Below are 22,047 nucleotides of genomic sequence, written 5' to 3'. Positions count from 1 at the left end.
GTCTCTGTACCGGATGTCTATTTTAACCCCTGCAGAAGTCAATTTACATGTTTCACAGCTGTGTATGAGTTTTCTATATTTAAAGGTTGTTCTTACTACCATAGGTATAAATGTCAGCACTTAACTGAATTTGTGAGTTTTCTTTTCCTTATCTGAATGTCTAGGCCACTTAGAGTTCCATTTCCTTTGGATAACAGAATACAGCTGGCACCTAAAGTCTCACCTACGGAATGACCGTTGGGAGTTTTCTTCTCCATATAGATGTTTGCAAAGTATCAGAAACCATATTTGCAGGAAACCACCAGGTTTGTTAGCATAATTGAAATAATGTGCGTGTGTATTCCTCTCCCCAGAGGCTGCATCCTTCATGTGGAAGGCCTAGTACATGTGAAGTAGCACCCAGTCTTCCCTGTAGCTCCAGTAGCCTTAGAAGATGCCCTCCTCCAGTCTCCTCCTGTCAGTCTTTGGTAGATTACAGTATCGCACAGACATTCAGGTTCATTTGTCTTTGATGTTCATGCCAGATATATTTTTTTTGTTTGTTTGTTTAAAAAGACTATCTCTTTTATTTGACAATTCTATCCATGTATATATCTTGGTCACACTCAATCTCCACTAACCCCTAGATGTCACCAGACACGTACCCTTTGTACCTTTGTGTCTTTTTCTCCGTTTTTTTTTTTCCTTTTTAAAAACACAGTTTAATTAGTGCTGCCCGTTGGAATTGGCTGATCTGTTGGCTTGACTTTGTGCATGTAGCCATAGCTGCAGTTCAGAGTTCATGAGTGCAGCAGCCTTGTCATGTCCGTGACAGCTTTCACAGCACCCCTCCCCATCTTCTGCCTGCGACATAACATGATAGATAATTTCTGTCCCCTCTTCAAGGAATCGTCCTGAGCCTTGATGGTAGGAGGGAGGTTATATGTGATCACTCAGTAATAACTTTTTTAAGCATTTTGACCAGTTATGAGCAGACAAGTTCAGTGTTGGATAGGACGGTTGATATCTTCCTCTGGCAGCTGCCTACACGGCATCTTCTGGCACTATGAAAACTAGCCAACCAGGGACAGGGATGAAGTTTTTAGGTCATTTTTAGATTTGTTTCTCTCTGTTCTGCAACTAAACTGTGTTGTATTTTTGGCAATAGGATTTTTACCTTCTAGTTAGTTATAGTGGACAGCCAGAAGCAATGGCAGTAATCACCATTGCCCTCTTCCTTACTTGTAGGAATATATCCCGCCTGACACTCAGGTCTTTGCTTACTAACCTATTTCTTCTGGGAGCAGCGTTGTCCACTCATGCAGGGCATTTGTATTCAAACTCCTTTAAAAGATTTCTAAAAATCAATTTACAGAATTTATATCTCTATGAGGGTTTTCCATAAACCTTGGCTTTGGCATACTCTCTTCCCACTCCTCCTCTCCCGTCCCTCCAACTGTATTTATAAGCCCTAATATTCCCCATCCATACATTTTGTATCATTTGTAGTGTACCATCCCCTTACCTTTTAAGGTCTCTTCCCTGCTCAATCTCATGGGCCCTTTTTTGTTTGTTTGTTTGTTTTGTTGTTGTTTTAAGAGTATTGAGGAGATCGACACTGTGCCAGATGATGTGTATGGTACACGTTTGATAGTGGTGAGAAGGTGTTCTACAGAATACCTTTGTAATGTGGTAGATTAAGTTACTAAGGTAGGGGCAGAAGACAAGTACAGAAATGAGAAAATACTATATAGTGTGTTACTTATTCTGTTGATTGTATGGATTGAGTTACAAGCAAGAATCCTGTAATCATAGCATGGGTTGAGGGTATAGGCATGAGCAAGGGCCTGGAGTGGGCTGAAGAGCTAGGTATACAGGTGTAGGAAAACAGAGTACTTAAGCTTGCATAGATAATGAGGAGAGCTTGAATGCTACTCAGAGACTTAAAATAGCAAGGACAGTGTGAATGTCCTTCTGATAGCTCCTTTAATGATAAATTGCACATTTAGTAGAGTATCATATCTACTCAGATTTACTCAGCAACTTCCTTTATTACCCTTTATTTATAGTTATGGATTAGTATTAGATGTTAGAATGCAGGAATTGATTATAATGTATGATTGGCCATGAAGTGGTTGTCATGTCAAACATACCAGGTATTAGGAACAAGAACTTCCTTTATTAGCATTTCCTTATTCCCCACCACTGTGTTAAACATTTCACACATCTTTATTATTTAATCTCTATTTTACGAATAGGAAGCTAAAATATGGTAGAATCTTAACTATAGCATGAGCTCCTCAAGCCTAAATAGTGCATTCATATATACATACACTTGGCCATGACCGCTATTAAGTTAAATATATTTATTTTACACCAACTGTGTATAAGCATTTATAGGGATAAATGCTCTCGAAAAAGTAAAGTGGTTCACATGCATTCCCTAAATGGAATATAGTTTGTGCTTTGGCCTCTGTTTCTTGAGTCTTGGCATATTACTCTTAGTGTTATATCCTAGACCTACTTAAAGAAAAGGGATTGATTGATACCTCAAAAGAGCCCCTTTCAAAGACTGCTTTTTCCAGTGCATGAAACTGTTACAGAGTGAAAGTGGAGTTTTAGGAAGGTTTAGTCAGGCAGTGGAGCCTGGAGAGATTTTCTCAGGGTGATAAGACTCTGGCATTCAGTCTACAAGCAGAGACAGGCAAGTTGGCAGTGGTTGCTCCCTGGGGAAGGAGTTTGATCTGGTCTGTTGCTGTGACCCCCTTAAATTGCAAAGGTTTGTGACTAGTGGGATCTGGCTAGGGATCTTAGTGAAGAGCACAGTTCCTGTGCAGAACAACCAGGACACCAGACTGTGTTTGCTGTAGAGAACCTACAGTGGGAGTCTGGCCAGTCTTTTGGGTTGTGTACAACAGGTTCTTGGCTTTGTCTGGATGGGTTTGAATTCAGGCCTTGTGATTACCAACACCTTCCACTCTACTGTTTATGTAGCATTGGGCATCCAGTTGTAGATAACAGAATGTGAACTGAGCTTTGAAAAGATAAACTAGAAGCCATCGTGTTTTGCATGGCTGTGATTTCTTTAGTATACAGCCATGTCATAGAAGTTTGCGTGTTTTCTTCACTTTCCTCTTTTTGCTCTCTAAGTCCGGCACTTGGAGGCATGCAGATTGACATGAGATTTTCCTTTGACCCCTTTCCTGCAATCCTCTGCTGTACTCTACGTTGAAATGTGTCATGGTCAGGAGCCCACTGTGTTCCCAAGGCTTGAAACTGCAGCTCTTTATGCTCTGTGCTTTCTCCATGTCCATGTGGTGAAACTTGCCTCTTGATTTGCCTCCTCCAGCATGGCTGCTTGGGATCCCCTTTCTGGAGAGTTTATTGTTTCATCCTGACCCTTGTAACGTTGTTACTGTTCTCATTGTACTGTAATTTAAGTGCCTGTTACATGTACATTAAATTGGTAAGATGAGCCATATATAATTTATTTCTGAGGCCCAGTAATTAGTTTTGGCCATGAAATACTCTAGGAGGCCAGGAAAGTGGAAGGATTTTTCTTTGCTCTTTTTATGTTGTTGAATTGTCTTAACGTGATAAAAAAAAAAATAAAAATAAATTTAAAAAGGGCTCTGATATGCTCTCATGAATTTTTAAGTAATCTAAAATGAATGTGTAAAAAAAAAAGATTCTGAAGTTTTTGTTTTCTCACAATACTGGAAATTGAACCCAAGACCTCATGACTGTGCTATATGGTCAGCCCAAAGCTGTGATTTTTTTTTCCTTTTTTAATTGCAGAACTGTAATTTTAAAAACGATTTAAGTTCTTTATTTACAGTCTTTATTTCTGAAGTAAAAATGCTTATTATTGCTTTGGAATTTATGCATAAGTGTATTTTCCCTAAATATGTGCTTATGCTGCCAGTTGGACAAAAAGTAGAGAAGTGAATGTGAGTATTGTGGGATTTTTGTTTGTTTACGTTAATTTACCTGAATTCATTTGTATCTCTGTTGGGTCTTACTCTGCTTTGGAATCTTCTTTGTTTTCATATCCTGTTTACCTTCTGTGGCTTATGGGACACTCCTGCTCATTTGGATCAGTGCTTTTCCTCCTCTTTCTTGGTGATTAATAAATAAGTACTGTGCCATTTGATAGCGACAGTCAGGCAGAGCAAGGCTAACCGCTAAGTTAGCAGAAAATCAGATCCATGCCATGCAGTTTCATCATTTTCCAAAGTGTGTGGGCCACGATTCCAGAGCAGAGGCATTGCCAGATGCGGTTCTTGATAGAGTGCAAGAATCTGGTGTTTAACAAAGCGTTGAATGGCTGCCCTTCTAATAAGGCTCCAGAATCACTGCTTACAGCTGTCCACTCAGTAGTTGCTACGGTTGTCAACAAAAGCAAGCGTAGCCCCCATGGGCCCTGTTACACCCCCACAAGAGAGGGAGGGGTGGGGTGGGGTGGGACGTCTTCAGCAGGGAAACGCTATTCAGTCTACATATTCTTCTTGATCTCTTCCTTTTGACTAGAATTCCCAGTGTTAGCCTCCCCAACTTCCCTCCATGCTCCTAGGAACGTAAGAAAGATTTGTTGGATTCTGTTGTTTTCTTTGAATAAGAGCTGAACATTTATTCCTTTACAGGACCCCAGAGCATGTATGCATTGTCATTCTCATGCTTACTTCTACAGCAATGTTTAATGAGTTCTAAGAATTGGGTATAGCTTTAGTCTTTTTTTAGTCTTTAGTAGAGTCTTTGGCTAGAAGAATTTATTTGAAGCATAATCTGTAATGGAGGAACTCTGACAACAGAAATCCTCTAAGTATACTTGTGTGAGTTCTTAATTGCTGTCCTTTCCTGCTAGGACTTAGGGCAGATGTGGAAGGTATTTTGTTTTAAAACAACATCAGTAGAATTTAGGTAGTTCCCAGTCAGTGAGCTGAGATCACCAGGTTTATAGGTACTAGAAAGTGTACAGTGAAATAATGTCAAACCTATGAAATACCTCTCGCGGACTTCAGAAATGCTTTATTATCGGCTTAGGGTAGTCTTTTTATATTAATATATGTATAGGTACATACATTCTCATTTTTAATTGTCTGTAAAGTTCATTAGTAAAGAGGGAAAACCCACTGTAAGTGTAGGCAGTATGTCTCCCAGGTTCAGGTCCCTGACTGACTTTAAAAAGGAGGTATTAGTGATTGATGAGTCTTGTCTTGGCATAAAGTGAATATGCCACTTTTATATAGCAATAAAATAGGAAATTTGTGTTCCTTCCACTTTATAAAATAAAGTGGGAAGAACAAAAGCCTTGATTACTGTCATTCTGCTTAATTTCACACCCACCAGATTTATGACTCATTTCAACTCTAGGTAGTTTTACAGAGTTGTGAATTTGTTGACTAGACTTCATAACACCATATCTTTAAAACTAAATTTTGGTGTCTCCTCTTAGTCTTTCAAATGTTTGGCAGCTTTTGCTATTTGTACTTCTCTGTATTGGCTGTTATCTGAAGGCTGCTCATTTGAATCTGTGACTAGCTTTAGGTTACTGGCTAAGGAAGACATTGTAAAAGGTTCCTTCTTAACATTGCTTGATGACATTATTAGATGTAAATAACACATTTCACTAAGTGTCCTTTTCAGAGGATTCAGCAAATCTTGTTGACAAAGACTTGAGTTGATGACATGGGGAGAAAACCTCTATGTTAGTATCCAGCAGATTTGTGCTATTCCCTTTATGCCCTTGGTGTTAAATAATTGAGTCTTTGGATCATCGAAATAGGAAAAATAATATCCTATGTGGAAAAGGAATAAAACATCAAAAATAAAGCACTGTGAAAATTAGTTTCACTCTTCTTGTGTGTCAGCATTTAAGAAGCCTGAAAGTCATCCAGTCTACCAGCCCTTCCCTGGAGCCGTCTGATCATTACTGTGATTCTTTTTGACACATGGATTTGTTTGCTGTCCCGTATTGGCAATGTAACAGTGATCTGACTCTTTGGAAAGTGTGGGAAGGCAGACACTTTGTCATCTCTCTTTAATCCTTGTTGGAGCGGCGTGTACATGGCTGGTTATGTGGTGTGTTCAGATGAGTGTGTAACTCTACACAGTCTGATGGCATCAGCCTGCCCTTACGTTATGTGACTTTCATCCAGTATGATGGAGCCACATCAAGAAGTTGATGTAGAAGCCAGCAATTTATTTTCTTTCTTAGCAAATCATGAAGCATAGATGGCTGTGAGTCACACAGCTTTTTCATCACAGATGCTGCCAGTTCTTATGGGTTGCCAAAGTATTAATTTCTTTGTCAGTGTAACTGGCATTTTTGACTGTGTGCAATGGCAGAACCACTTCATAAGTTAATCAAGGCACACTGACTCATAAATTTATATGTTCCAATTCTGTGTCCCAGGCGAGTCTAAACGGGATCTGAAGAACCAATTAAAAGGCTAGCAAATTAAAATTAAATGAATATTTAATACACTGAAAAGGTATTCAAGCCCATCAATATTTCTTTTTTACTTTTGGTTTTTCAAGACAGGGTTTCTCTGTAGCTTTGGGGCCTGCCCTGAAACTAGCTCTTGTAGACCAGGCTGGCCTCAAACTCACAGAGATCCACCTGCCTCTGCCTCCCAAGTGTTGAGATTAAAGGCTTGTGCCACTACCTCCTAGCTAATATTTCTCTTTTAAAAGGTAAGTTTTATTTATTTTTTTTTTTTTAACTTCTGCAGATTTATGTGCATTTGAGTGCAGTTGCTCAGAGATGCCACAAGAAGTCATTGGGTCTTCTGGGGCTGGAGTTAAAGGCAGTTGTAAGCAGTGGATATGGTTGTGTTCTTAATTATTGAGCCATCATTCCAGCCCCTAACCTTTCTTTTTAATCTGCATTTACTATTTGAATATGATTGCTTGACATGTACTTGACTTTTTTCTACTAAAAAGAGCTGATTCGTTTGTGATCTTGGTTTTCAGTGATTTCAGTGATTTTAGTACTTCTAAGTACAAAGTCATTAAATGAAGACAGGTATAGAGGAAAGAGCTAGGGAATGAGTAAGGAAGGCAATGCAAGGTGCTCCTTTAAACATGGGGGAGCCCACCTGTGGCATGAAACTGACTGGGGAGGATTTAGTTCTAGGAGCTCAATAGTAGAACTCCCCACCACCAGTCTATGTTGGTCTCTTTTGGGGTGAACCCTAATCTTTCTGTCGCTCACGCATGCACACACAGAGAACTTGATCTGTGGCAGGTCTCCGAGATGTTTGAGAGGTGTGTTTAGATTGTTCATGATCACAAAAATGTCTTTTGTTCTCAACATTAGGCTTTTAACCTCTAATTTTATGCTGTTTGGATTCCAGTTTTATTGTTGGGCTTCTGAAATCTGTCAGACTTCATGGTGATAGTTCACCTGCTGCTTTTCACTCGGTGAATGTTTTTGAACTGCTGATGTTATGGGCTAGTATGTGTCTTTATTTATCTGTTATGAATAAAAAAAGCTTCAGATGAAATGTTAATGAAGTCATTTTGGTCTTCTCAACTGTAGTGAGGTAGGTCAGTGTCTGTTCAAGGTCAGAGTATTTGGCAGAGGACCTGCTGTTCTGACGCCCCTGTGAAATTACCAAGCCAAACTTTTAAGAGTATGATACTCTTTTTTTTAACCTTTTATATTTTTTATATCTTTGAAATTATAATTCTGTCACTTCTCCCCATCCCTTTTCTTCCCTTAGCAGTTCCTGTGTACTTCTCTTGCTCTCTTTCAAATTCATGTCCTCTTTTTCTTTAATTATTGATATTGGTATATGCGTGTATTCCTAAATATATAAATACAACCTTCTCATTTCATATAATGTTACTTGTATGAATATGTTTATATGTTTCCAGGACTGACCATTTGGTAGTGGATAGCTAATCAGTGCTCTCTTCCCTGGGGAAAACTTATTTCTCATGTTTCAGCATTCTTTGTCTAGGGTTGAGTCCTTGTGAGCTTTACCCCTTCTATCTTAGTGTGTCTATTGGTGTCGTCTGAGTATGTTACTTAATTTAAAAAATATATAATCCTAGAAGCCTATAAAGTTCTTTGATTTCTTTTTAATATGGTGAAAATTCAGGTACAGAAATGACTTGGAAATTTGACCATTAATTTTAGCTGTAAAGAGCAAACTATAACCTCCCTTTTCAAGAAAGCTTTAGTGGTCCTCAGTTACCTCCTTTCATTCCAAAGTTGGGGACATCCACTGGCAAGCAGTTTTCATGGGCTTAGGCTGTCATGTGAAAATTGAGCTGTGATGTCACTGTGAAGCTGCACCTTTTCAATCTTAAAATTCACCCCTTCTGATGTTCTATCGGGAACTCACCAAGGCCAGCTGGCCGGGGACTGAAAAAGCATGGGACAAAACCGGTCTCGCTGAACATAATGGACAATGAGGACTACTGAGAACTGAAGAACAATGGCAATGGGTTCTTGATCCTATTGCATGTAATGGCTTTGTGGGAGCCCAGGTAGTTTGGATGCTCACCTTAATAGACCTGGATGGAGGTGGGTGGTCCTTGGACCTCCCACAGGGCAGAGAAACCTGCTTGCTCTTTGGGCTGAGGAGGAAGGAAGACTTGATTGGGGGAGGGGGAGGGAATGGGAGGTGGTGTCGGGGAAGAGGCAGAAATCTTTAATAATTAAATTAATTAATTAATAAAAAAAATCAGCAAGAAAAAAAAATTCACCCCTTCTGAAAAGACTATAATACAAGTATTCTGCAATCTTTGGTCTTCTCTCTTCTTTCTTATATCTCTGAGTATACATCACTCAGACTTAGGGTTTTACTCACAGTCCCATGGGTGACATCTACAACTTTTAGGTGGTATTTTTTTTAATATATGTTTTTGCTAACAACTTTGATTTTTATTCTCATCTATTTCTTCTTTTTGTTTCAGTGTCTTGGGTCATGAAACTTAGTCCACAGCAAGCTCCATTATATGTGAGTAATGTGCTTTATTTTGATTTATGGTTATCTGTGTTTGTTTACTTATAATCAACTTGAAGTCTCAAGCAGTAGAAATTAGAAAAGCGGTATATACCACAGCTTTACTGATACATACACACATACACACACACTTTTGAAATTAAGCTTGATTTGGTAAGTCATGTAGATGACTAATATGTTCATGGCACTTTACTGTTTGAAGTCCTCCAGTCAGTGTGATAGTTTGCACCTGTGGCACAGATTGCCCTCAGTGGTCCTATGCTCTCTTTTACTTTCACCTGGAGAGCATTTCTGTAAAAACAGGATGGAGATCTTCACCTGCCCTTTAAGGTACCCTGCAGCTATGGCACACAGTTACAGCTATGTGACACTGTGTGCCCTTGGCCAAAATACTACTTACCTTAGGACTCTGGCTAAAGCAGGCACATCAGTTCCGTAAATAAAATAAGGGCATTGTAAGGTGAAATGACTAGACGCACAAATCCAGGCTGAATAAGGTGAATTCTAGATAGAGTTTTTTTCTTATTGCTGTAGAAATGAATTGACTCCATCAGGCTGGGGAAAAAGTATGTGTGGGTGAGGAGGCAGCCAGAACTGCAAGAGGCCCTGGGGCTTTGTGTTGTAGTGGTTTGGAGTCTAGTAGAAGTCCTCTGTAACAGGATTTGAATTTCTTTATCTTAACCCATAAACTATGATTATATTTGTACAGCAACAGAGATTTATCGTAACAGATTGAATTGTAGATCTTGAGAGGGGAGATTATCCAGGATTGTTTGTATGACCCACTACCCATTGTAGTATTTTTTTTTTTTTTTGACTAGGTTTCTTTGTCTAGTCTTGGCTGGCATGGAATTTACTTTGTAGACCTAGCTGGCCTGAACTCACAGAGATTTTTCTTGAGTGCTGGGGTTAAAGGTGTGTACCAGCATGCCTAATTTCATTTGGTTCCTTTAGAAATTATTAGTTTCATTTTTATGTGTAAGAGTGTTTTTGTTTGCATGTACGTGCCCTATGTTTCATGCCTGGCTACTGAGGTAAAAAGAGAGCAGTGGATTCCCTGGAACTGAAGTTATGGGTGATTATGAGCTGATATGTGGGTGCTGGGGATTGAACTTGGGTCTTCAGCAAGAATAGCCAATGCTCTTAATTGTTGAATTCAGCCCCCATGATAGATAGGATTGTTAAAAGTGAGACAGTGAGGAGAGTCAGAAATTTGAAGATGCCTTGCAGCATCTTGATTTATATAGGGAATTCTAGGCCAGTCAAGACTACAAAGTGAGACTTGATCTTCTCTGCCCTGTTCAATGTATATATGTATGTATGTATGTATGTATAAAATTTAGTTTGTAGTTTTGTAAATAATTGTGAAAGAGAAAATAGTGAGGAAAAGATGAAGTAAAAATCCTTCTGACCTTACTATCATGAACCGTCCCAGCTGTAGAATATTTATAGAATAAATAAGCACTTGGGAATTATCTGCTTTGCCCATTTTATCTTAGACATAAGGAGACTGAGGTCAGAACATGTTGTCATTAGCATAGCTTTGATTTGAGGCTATTTTCCAGATGAGTCAGAAAGCACTATAAACATGTTAAATTTTAAAAAGTTTCATTCTGGGGGTGAGAGAGATGGCTCAGTAGGTAAAGTATGAGGGCCTGAGTTCAGATCGCCAACACATAGGTAAAAGGCCAGGCATGGCTGGGAAGTGGAGACAGAAAGGTCCTGGGAGCTTACTGTGCAGAGTCAATGAGTGACTGTCTCAAAAACATGTAGATAGTGATAGGAAAGAGGCCAGACTTTGATTTCTGACCTCATACATTCATATGTACATGTGTATACACACACACACACACACAGGGTTGGGGAGAACAATAAGCAAAAGCACGATTTCCTTTGAGATGCAGGACTCAAGCACGGTATATATGATATCATATATATGTATAATATGTGTAAAGGAATTGAATAGGCTCTACAGAAGAATGCCCTAAGCCTCAGCTTACAAATATGTCTGTCAGCAGCTTACAAATATGTCTGTCAGCAGTTATACTTTTATGTCTTTTAAAAAAGGTAACAGTATATTCCATTCTCAGTGAACTGAATTAAGACAAGTAGGTGTTGTATGGCAGTCAGAATTGAGCAAAAGGTCAAAGATGATTGTTTTTGGTAGGGTTTCTATTGCTGTGATAAAACACCATGACCAAAAGACAATTTGGGGAGGAAAGGGTTTATCTGACTAATATTTCCACTGAAGGAAGTCAGAACAGGATCTCAAATAGGGCAGGAACTTGGAGGCAGTGCAGAGGCCATGGAGGGGTGCTGTTTACCGGCCTCCTTTCTTATAGAACCCAGGACCACTTGCCCAGGGATGCTACTGCCAACCATGGGCTGGACCTTCCCCAATGCATCACAAAATGAGAAAATGCCTTACAGCTGGATCTCAAGGAGGCAATTCCTCAGCTGAGGCTCTTTTCTCTCTGGTGATTCTAGCTTGTGTCAAGTTGACACACAAAACCTTTCTGTACAATTATGTTGAAGTTTTCTTTTAAATTACATATTTAGGTCTCCTGGGGTGTCATGAGCAGAGGAGAGAAAACTGCTGTGAAAGAAGGAGAACAATCCTGAGGACTTTAATCCCTAAGCTAGAGAAATAGAATGGACTTCAGATAATTAGTTTACCTAGTTGAGTAGAGTCTCATACAAAATAATTTGCAATAGTTAAAAAATGTGAGCCAGGCATGGTGTACACAACTATAACCCAACAGTCATGAGACTGAGGCAGAGAGATCACCATGTGTTTGAGGCCTGCCTCGGTTACTGAGTGAGGCCCTACCTCAAAATAAGAGTTGTACAGTATATAGATGCTTGTATTGCGAAATAATTTAGATGAGGCTGCCTTAATGCATAATTATTTCTTGTAATGTAGAGTCACTGGGTTGGAACTTCGAAGACCAGTTGCTAAGTGTGTGTGTGCTTTCCTCACGTCTAATTCTTGCGTGAGCACCACCTCATGCTAGAGAAGGAAATTACATTAGTAGGTGATGTTTTTCTTGCACCTCCACAAAAATATTTATTGTTGCCAGATAGATTATAAGATGTGTGTAGGGTCTGTCGAGTGGAGGTGATTAAAAGCTGAAAAGTTTAGGAATATCCTTTTCTGTATGATGATCTTGATAGTATATTGAGAGTGAAAATGAGAGACAGTGTAACAAGGTCAAAAGTTTGGGCATGCCTATGAATTAATATTTGAGCCTCTAGCATTTTATTCCTGAAATAATTAATTTCAGTCACACATCAGGATTAGAAGTAAAGATTGGGCTAGAGCTGGGGAAATTAAAAAATTTTAATTCAGGTGTCATCTTTGTCCCAGCACTTGTTCCTGACGTTGGAGATTTAGACACAAATGAAACAGAAGGCCTCTTGGCACTTAACGTTACCGTGAGAGGAAGACAGTTGATGCAGAGGCTGTTTTAACGAAGAAAGGATGTTTTGTGAAAATAAACGCAGAGGGTGTGATGGTGCCGCCTAGGTGCTCTTTTGGGCTAAGTGTCAGAGAAAGCCTGAGGGCCTTTTCACTGAAGCAGAAACCTGGGTGGCCGCGGGAATAGGTGATAGGAATTTCTTCCAAGGAACCAGTGCAGAAACTCTGTGTGAAACTGGCTTGATGACATGAAGGAAAAGCAGACAGTGCTTGGACTTAGTGAACACTCAGACTGGGAAGGTCCAGTCTTCTGTGGATGCGGTTAGAAATGTAGGGAATAAGGGGAAAGCTAGATTTTGTAGGCTATCACAAACCCTTGGGTAATCTCCCTGCACCCATCATCCCTTACACGGAAGGACAGGACCTGTCTTCATATGCCCTAAAAGCTAATCTGGTAACAACCGGAGTCTCTTAGAATGCTGGGCTCTATCTTAATGAGCATGTAATGGGCTTGAGCAGCCTGGATTGGTAGGTACTTTAAGCATATGTATTTTGAACTACACATTTGAGAAAAAAAAAAATAATTTGTCTTTCTTATCACTGAAGTCAGTGTTGTTGATACTTTTGAACTAAGGGTCAACACTGTAGCAGATAAGGCTCTCATTTAACTTAGGACAATGTAGTAGAGATTCTGCTTTTGAAAAGTTCTTTCAGTTACTTTGGGTGGTTAATCTCTCTCTAAGATTAATATAATTACAACATTTTTCACCTTTTCTTCTCTCCAAACCTTCCAGTATACCCTTTTCTGCTGCTTCAAGTTCATGATCTCTTTTTTTCACTAGTTGTTATTGCATTCATGTGTGTGTGTGTGTGTGTGTGTGTGTGTGTGTGTGTGCATTTATATTTCTAAATATAACCTTATTGGTACATATATGTTATTTATATTATGTTTTCAGGGCTGTTTGGCATTGGTTAAGTAGTTGGTGTGCTTTTCCTTGGGGAGGGTCACTGCTCTCACTCCCAGCTTTCTTCAATTGCCCAGTTTTTGTGGTGTTTAATCTTGATTTTCGATGTGACAGGGTTTAGGAGACGAGCCTCTAGATGTGTCTGTGAGATATTTAACTGAGGAGGGCTCACCCATAATGTGTGTGGTATGATACCCGTGGGTTGATCTAGGCTGAATAAAAAGGAGCAAGCATGACCACCATTTATTTCTCTCTGCTCCCTGACGGGACAAAAGTGGCCAGCTGCCACATGGTCTTGCAACCTTTATGAACTGAATTTCTTCTTAAGCCATGGGCTGAAATAAATCTTTTAAGTTTCATCTGTCATGTATTTTTGTCAGAGTAACAGAAGAGTTATTAATAACTAAAACATAAAGGAAAAACATTTGCAAAGTTTGTTAATCCATTTGTGAACCTAAGTGGTAGTTGATGCAACCATTTAGTATAGTCATTTCACTATCTTATTTCTTTGAATACCACTGGTATTTGTGGTAATTTTTCTAGATAGCAACTCCTTAAAAAAACAAACAAACAAAAAAAAACAATAGAGCATGCTTAGACAGTACCTTACAGTTTTAAAGGCATGCCAGACTTATGCCATTTGGCTCTCACAGCGCAGTTGTGATGGTAGAAAAACAAACGTTCAGGATGGCTCATTAGTAAGTGGGAAGGGTGGGGCTTTTTCAAATCCATTTTCTTTCTTCTGTGGTTGTGATAATCCACAGCTGTTCCATAAACCATGAAAATCTTACAACACTTACAAAGTTCTTTTGTCTTTTAACTAACTCAAGTTTAATCTTATATTTAATTTTTAAATTTTTAATTATTTCATTTGAAATAAGATTAAACTATAAATCACAGTGATATTAACTTTTATTCATCTGTTTAAGTATCATCTGCTTACCATTTACATTGTTTATATTTTGTGTTTTGAGCCATTTGAAAGTTGATAGTATCCCATTCGTTTACATATTTCAGCATATATTTCCTCATATCTAGGATATTCTCTTTCATAACCTAGTACAATGAACAAAAACAGGCATTACAATATCGATGCAATGCGAGGTAATATAAGTCTGTATCTGTAGTAGGAAGCTGCTTGTTTGTTTCCCAGCCACCCAGACTCACGATGACCATACAGAAAATGTATCAATTAAATCCCTGCTTGTCCTAGCAAGCTCTTACATTTTAAATTAACACATTTCTATTATTTTATATTTTTTCACAAGGCTCATGGCCTACTGGCAAGGTTCCACCTAGCTGTGTCTTTCTCCTCTTGCGGCTCCATGGAATGTGACTCACTCTGCCTTCTTTCTTCCAGCATTCAGTTTAGTTTTCTCTGCCTAGCTAAGTTCTGCCCTGCTATAGGCCAAAGCAGTTTCATTATTCATTAATGGTAATCACAGCCACAGAGGGGAATCCCACATCATACATCCAAGTTTCCTTGACTAACCCAGAGTTTTCTTAGCTCTCTCCTCCCAGCTCTGGATTTCCAATGGTGTTACAGTGTAGTTATATCTCAGTTTCTTAATCGTGAAGAAGTACTCTTTTTATATTGGTATTTATAAAAAACATAAGCTGTGTATTTTAGCGGGTAGGGTTTTGGTGATGTTTTTCTTGTGATTTTATAGTACTACATAAACAATGTCTTTTGGTAACTTTCTTCTCTTTGTTGTTGTTTTGAGGTAACATCTCACTGTGTAGACCAGGCCGTCCTGGAACTCAGGGATATGTGTTTGCCTCTGCCTCCTCAGTACTGGGATTAAAGGTGTGTACCACCCCTTCCAGCTTGCTTTATTCATTCATGTCTAATTATTGGAGAATTAACTTTGGTTTCTTGATTAAGATAGTGAATTTATCTGTTCCAGTAAAATTAAGCCTCATAAGATGGTATGAAAAGTTGCTCATTTTTTTCATCTAATGTTGTCTCTGGTTTGGAAGCACCTTTTGCATATTAGACTTTCCCAAATTGGGGCACCTTTTTCTCTGTCAGGTATATCTTCAAATTCTTGTTTGAATGTGAACTGTCTGCCACAGGTTCATGTGTTTGAATATATGATCCCAGCGGGTGGTCTGTTCAGGTGTTCTGTTCTGAGAAACTGTAGAATCTTTGTAGGGTGGAACTTAGCTGGAGGAAGTAGGTCACTGGAATGCATGTCGTAAGGGGCTAGCCTCACATATAGGCCCCAGTGTGTCCATGACATAGTCTGTTGAGATGAGCAAGCTTTCCCATGCTCCCACTGCTGTGGAGTTACTTGGTGCATGCCTTGTCAGTCACAATGAACTTTGCCTCCCTAAACTTTGAGCCAGAATAAATCCTTCTGCCCTCAAGTTGCTTCTTTTCAGGTGTTTGGTCACAACAATAGAAAGAAAACAAGCACTGATATCAATAGAGCGCTCATTGTAAATAACACATTACTTGAGGTTTGAACAAAACATTATCTTTATCTTTGTATACCAGATTCTTTTTTTCTTAGTTTTTATGTGTGTGAGTGTTTTGCCTACATATAAGGATTACAGCATGTGCATATCTGGTGTTCACAGAAGCCAGAAGAAGATGCCAGATTTCCTTACATTAGAGTCATAGATAGTTGTGAATCACCTCACAGGTGCTAGGAACCAAACACATCCTCTGGAAGAGCAGCACGTGGTCTTATCTGCTGAGCTCTCTCTCCAGCTTCTTGCATCTGGTTCTTAACAAATGTTGTTCCCAACTGAGCCGTAACAACCATACCTAACATGGATGCAGTAGTGAGTGGTTGTAGAGTAAACGAAAACAGTTCAGATTAAATTAGAAAAATTATGAAATTTGCATCATTTAGATTGAACAACTGCTTCCTTTGAGGTGTGTGTGTGTGTGTGTGTGTGTGTGTGTGTGTGTGTGTGTGTGTAGGCCTGACTGGCCTGAAACTCCCTTTATAGATCAGACAGGCTTTGAGCTGAGAGAGATTCCCTTGCTTCCTCTCAAGTGCTGGGATTAAAGGTGTGCACCACCATGCCCAGCAATTGCTAAGTGTTTTATGAGCACAGTACATGTGAACTTTGGTCTTCATGCTATAAAGAATAAAAGTATGGCCTTACCGGGACAGTAAGGAGTAAGAGATATTGTCAGACAGTCAAAGGAAAGCCAAGCGCATAAAAGAAAGGTTGGTGGTGTTTAATAAAACAGCTGGACCTTACTATGTGCTCCACAACTAAGTACTACTTGATTTAACAACTTATCACTAGTAACAGTAAACAAATCCTCCTCTAGACTAACAGCTAAAAAGGAAGCCAGGTTTTTGGTTGTTGAAAGAAGATGGAAAAGGTCTTTGTTGCCTCTTAGACCCAAGGTACAAGGAAGCAGTAGGTACAGGTGTCAAGAATCGGGAGACTTTGAATGAATTCTTTAGTTTATATGGGGTGGTGGTAGAAAATGAATATGAATGTGAATATATCTTTACTACTTTACACCAAGTACATTCTTGCAGTTAGCTCTTCATGTGGGAATGGCTTTCGAGAAAGTCTAAGCCTGGGGAGTGATTTCATGAGCTGTGGGAATTATTGTGTTTTAGAGACTGTTGAGTTTTGTCTTCTAGAAGAGTGAGCAGACTCTGCAATAAAGAGACTGAAGGGATTGCTTATAGTCTCAACTTAGGACAGAGCTCATCAGGTGGCAGACTTTTCAGTCAGTGTGAAGGGGACAGGACGTGAGCTGATTTGACTTTAAGCATGCAAACAGAAGTTGTAGGGTTCGAATCTGAATGAATGGACTAAGAAATGTAGCGATTGGAAGACGGAAGGAGAGGAATGTTTGAATAGAGCACTGATGGAACAGACAAGTAAGGGTTAGGACATCTTCATGAACTGCAGAAATGTAAACTAGTTTGCCATCTTTATTTGAAATAAGTGGGAGACATGCTCTAATTAAATCAACTTTTAACATAGTTGAATAGCCATCTCAGTGAAGTAATCAGCCAGATACTTCATCATTGTACTTAGAGCATCCTTAATAGGGTGATGAGTTTTAAGCCCTGAACAAGTGAGGTCAAGGCACTAGAACATGGAGGCATTTCTTAGAATTCAGCTTCTGCATTTCCGGATGCTTTGCCTGTATTAGAATAATATTCTTTACTGGTTTCTGACGTGTTTCAGTGGACTTTGAGTCTACTGTGGTTAATGCTATTTTTAGCTGTAACTCTAGAGGAGACTGCTGTGCCAAACACTCTCCCAGATGGTTTATATTGGATGCTGGCAATTTGATAAAATGACCAGAAGAACACATTTAAGGGGGAAAGTAGGGGTGTATTTCTCATATTCTTCTGTTGCAAATTGCCTTTTTATGGCTCTAAGACTGTTAGTTTACTTTTTGGCCTTGGAGCCAGGAGGAAAGTTTCCATCAAATACATCTACTCTTTGAGGAAACACAAAGGCGTTCCTCCAACAAAGCAAATACCTTTAAAACTTCTTTAAAATATTTAATTTGATGATATAGTCACACATGAGAGATAAATTTTTTTCCAAGACAGATTCCAAGGTAATACATGAGTTAATAGTTATTATCTACCCTATGTTTAGGATAAGACTCCTGTTTATTAGATTTTCAAGGGGAAGAGCCATTTCAATTGCAAAACAAATTTCCAGAACCCCAACAAATATGGTTTATTATGTTGTCCTTTCTCTCTTTTTCCCCTGGTACCAATATTTTTGTATGTAATAGCTTCTAAGATGAGACAAAAACATCCTGAAAATTGAAAAAAAAAAGTCTTATGAAAGAAGAATAGCCAGTACTAGATGCCTTTCCTTATTTAAGTTCTGCAAAACAAAACCATATCTAGTGATTTTAGCTGTTTTTATTAGGCTAATCCATAGCTGTTATTGTCTGGTTTTCAAAGGAAAAGAAAACTATTTAAAATGACATCTTCAACAGGGGAAAGGTATTATGGCTTGCAGTTAATATGGATTTCCTAATATGCTCTTCATAATAAGCATGAGAGTGTGGTTAATATTTTCACTTCACATCCTGGCAAGTGTGAGTTAATAAAGGTCCCTCAACCACCCCAGTGGACTTGTATTCAGATCTAGAAGTCCCACCAGCCATATACAGAAGGGAACTCAAAAGACCAGACCCTTTGTGCGTTTGGATGTTGACAAAGAATGACTTAGGGCTACCACATTGGAATTTTTTCCCCACTTTGGACTTGTTTCCAGCCCGCTAGTATTTGTACTTTGGGCATTGGGTTGAAGTGCTTGTTCATGATCATTAGAACAGATCTCAGTCCAAATGCCCTTAGGTTCGTCATCTGATAGCACTAATGCAGGTACTGTGTTGAGATAGAGAGGAACCTAAATCTTTGACCACTTTAAAAGTTATTCTTAAATGTAGTTTGCCTAAATCAAAGTTGAGAAGAAACACAGAACTTAGGATACCTGTACTTACGTGTTCTCAGTCACTTCAGTAGGAAAGAGGACCAGCTTGTTAGTGGACCTCTCCTCCCTACACACACGGCGCACTCCCTTTCCAGGGAAACGTGTTTCCACAGCAGGGATGAAACAGTCTGTGACTCACTTTACAGGTAGGTTATATTTTGTTCCTACCATGGTAGAATGATCAACATTCTGACTTCTTAAGTGGATTATCTATCTAAACAATACATTTCTGGTAGGTCTGCTTCAACATTTCATTGGCTGGTGGCTCTATCTAGCCAGATCTGAGAATTATATTTAAATAACAGTACTATGTGACTAGTGTCAGAAGATGTAAGGAAATCTGCTGTTGCTACACAGTATGGTTTTATAGAGAAAAACATTGTTTCCATCTGTTGGGCTTTTTAATCAGTTTCCAGTAGTTTGACCTTTATGTTTTAAGTGGCATTTTTAGAACTAACAAAGGTGGTTTTCAGTGAGTATTTAAAGGATACATTTTATAATAGATTTATGTTTCCTAAGCTTTAAAATAGCAATGAGGGGAGTTAAACTTTCCATTTAGTACTTGAAGAGGAGTCTTGCTGGCCCCTGAAGATCGAAATATTACGTTTTGTATGCTTAATTCATTCAGCATAGGTATTGTGAAGCACTTGTTACAAGAAGAGATGTGGTCTTAGAAGACTAGACATATGGCACAGTGAAGCTCACATTGGCAGGAGGAAGAGATACTGGCAGAACTGATGGGACCCTCAGAAAGGGTAGCTTCTAGAACAAACACCCCATTCCCAACATGTAGAATGCTGGGTTTGGAGCCACAAACCAGATTCCTGTAATCCTGGTGCCCACTAAAATCTAATCGTGAACCAAACAGACAAAAAGGATAGTTTTAAAATCCCTTGGTGAATTAAATGGAATAGTTTGGGTAGATATATGTCTTCCAACATGGCTGATAAAGCAACCCATCAAAGAGAAACAGAAAATTGTAAGGTAGGTTGTTACTTCTAAAGGACAAGTACCTAGCTTCTCCTTAAGGCCAGCTTCCTGGGTAAATTGTTAATAGATTTTGAAGTCCTTGTTAAGGTGCATGTTATTGACTGTAGCACCAGTAATGGTGGCTTTCAGAGGACCACTCTGTTACTGGGGCTAGTACTTCACATCATGTTTAACAGTATTTTTTTAAGTAAACTTTTTAAATATTTATTTATTTATTATGTATACCTATATCCTATAGGCCAGTAGAGGGCACCAGATCTCATTACAGATGGTTGTGAGCCACCATGTGGTTGCTGGGAATTGAACTCAGGACCTCTGGAAGAGCAGTTAGTACTCTTAACTTCTGAGCCATCTCTCCAGCCCCTCACAGTATTTTTTATGTCTTTTGGAATTTTTCACAGATTCTTTGTGTGGACATGGATAATTAAGGCCACATCTGCTTTGCAGTGGGAGCAGTATAGGTCATGATGCAAATAGAACTGATCAGATGCCATAGGTTTTTCTAATTTGTCTGTGTACAGCCTATAGAAATTACAGCATAAATGCACACAGTATTTTGACATCAGCATTTGGGAGTTTAAAGATTCCTAGCTATGGGCGGTGCTATGCTGAGTTGGTAGAATGCCAGGTAATAAACGAGTTCCAAATATATTGTTTATTACTTGCTTTGGAATACCGCTCCTCTCCCCTCACACACACACAACACACACCACCACCACCAAACCGTTTAGCTTTCAGGATAAATTTCCTAGCATTTGTCTGTGTGGTGCTCTGCCATATCCTTCCCTTCTGTGGGAGTCCATCGTGCCTCTCTTCTGTCTGCTGTGCTCTACAGGCCGCTGACACCGACACCTCTAAGGCTCTGTGCACTCCTGTGTATGGGTTTCCCCACTTACCCTGTTACACGTTTCTTGAGGGTTGAGAGCAGTACTTGAAATTTGTTTTTATTGCTTTCAGTTTAACTTGTGCTTCTGAATCTCAGTGCCTTGCACACAATAGGCACGGTGCTTTTGGTTAAATATTCTCAGGTAGAATCCGAGTCATCCTCAGGAAAGAGCTTTACCCCGTGCGTGAATAAATGCCAGATCGTCTGAAGAAGTTAGAAGATTTATGTCCTCGAAGGGAAGACCAGTTAAGAGATGAAACTGAGCCGGAAAACTTTGTGATCTGGAGCAAGTGACAGAGTGTTACTTTGTTTTGACCTCTGCGGTGTGGTCTTTAGTGAGTACTTGGGACTGACAGTGCACAAATGGGAGTTTTAGCCAAACTTGTATCCCGTATCTCTGTTATTTACTCGGAACTCTCTGTGTGTGCTTTCTTAGTAATCTTGTTCTACTAATCTGACAGAGCAATGAATTAGGAATTGTTTTCTTATTTTTGGAAGAAGAAACTGGAGTAAGATTTATTATCTTAAAGTTAGCAGTGTTTGTTTGAAGACGGCAGTTTTTTATTGCTTCTTTGAGATTTGCTTCGTCATTTGAGATGAAACTATTAATATTCTCTTTTTTTAATAAAAAAATTTTTATTTATGTGTTTGTTTGGCTGGATGTCAAGTGGGTACAGGTATCTAAAAAAGCCAGAAGAGGACATCAGGCTCCTTAGACCTGGAGTTACAGGCAGATGTGAACTATCCAGCATCCAGCATGGATGCTGGGAATTGAACTCAGAGTGGTCTTAACCCCTGTTAATCTATCTCTCCAGTTTCCTTTTTCTCGCTCTTAAAAAAATTATTTACGTATATATTCATTCATTCATTTGTCTATTTAATTTGTGTGTATGGGGGCATAAGTGCCACAGCATGTCTGTGGAGGAGGTCAGAGGCCAACTTGCAGGGGTCACTTCTCTCCCTTAACATGTGGACTGGTGGGATCCAGCTCAGGTCTTCAGGCTTGGGAGAAAAAACACCCTTACTTGCTGACCCATCTCCCTGGCTCTGTTTACTCCTTTTTAAACCAAGAAAGAGCTGTTGGCTCTTGTATATCCATGGAGCCCTCCACAAAACTTTGTTTGGATTAACTGCTGACCCCATGTGATATACAGAGCATCTGGCAGCTGGGGTGGAATTCTCAGCTGTCTCTCTTTGTTTTGTCCACAGAAGGAAATGTGAGTTTTATCTTACTGCTCAGGCAATGGTACATTCCTTTTTTGGTTCATGGGACCCACCAATCTGGTTGTGGGTTCATTTCTGACTTTTTTTTTAAATCTTGCATTTGTTTGAAGATCAGGAATGAATTTAACCTACTCTTAATGAACATAGAATTATGAGGTA

The 22,047-nt window shown here is 39.2% G+C and overlaps 1 protein-coding gene across 1 annotated transcript in view; it reads left to right on the top strand.

The window, feature by feature from the left end:
* The window catches only part of Akap13 (A-kinase anchoring protein 13), a 264,078-nt gene that overhangs the window by 54,017 nt on the left and 188,014 nt on the right, over positions 1–22,047 (top strand). Inside the window, exon 2 of the mRNA XM_057755917.1 lies at positions 8,908–8,951. Coding sequence (XP_057611900.1) covers positions 8,919–8,951 — 33 coding nt within the window. The 5' untranslated portion in view covers positions 8,908–8,918. The remainder of the gene's footprint in view (positions 1–8,907; positions 8,952–22,047) is intronic.

The sequence above is a fragment of the Chionomys nivalis genome, chromosome 23, assembly GCF_950005125.1.
Source record: "Chionomys nivalis chromosome 23, mChiNiv1.1, whole genome shotgun sequence".
Classification (NCBI taxonomy): domain Eukaryota; kingdom Metazoa; phylum Chordata; class Mammalia; order Rodentia; family Cricetidae; genus Chionomys; species Chionomys nivalis.
Note: the sequence above shows the minus strand (reverse complement) of the source record. Positions and strands in the feature narration are given on the sequence as shown.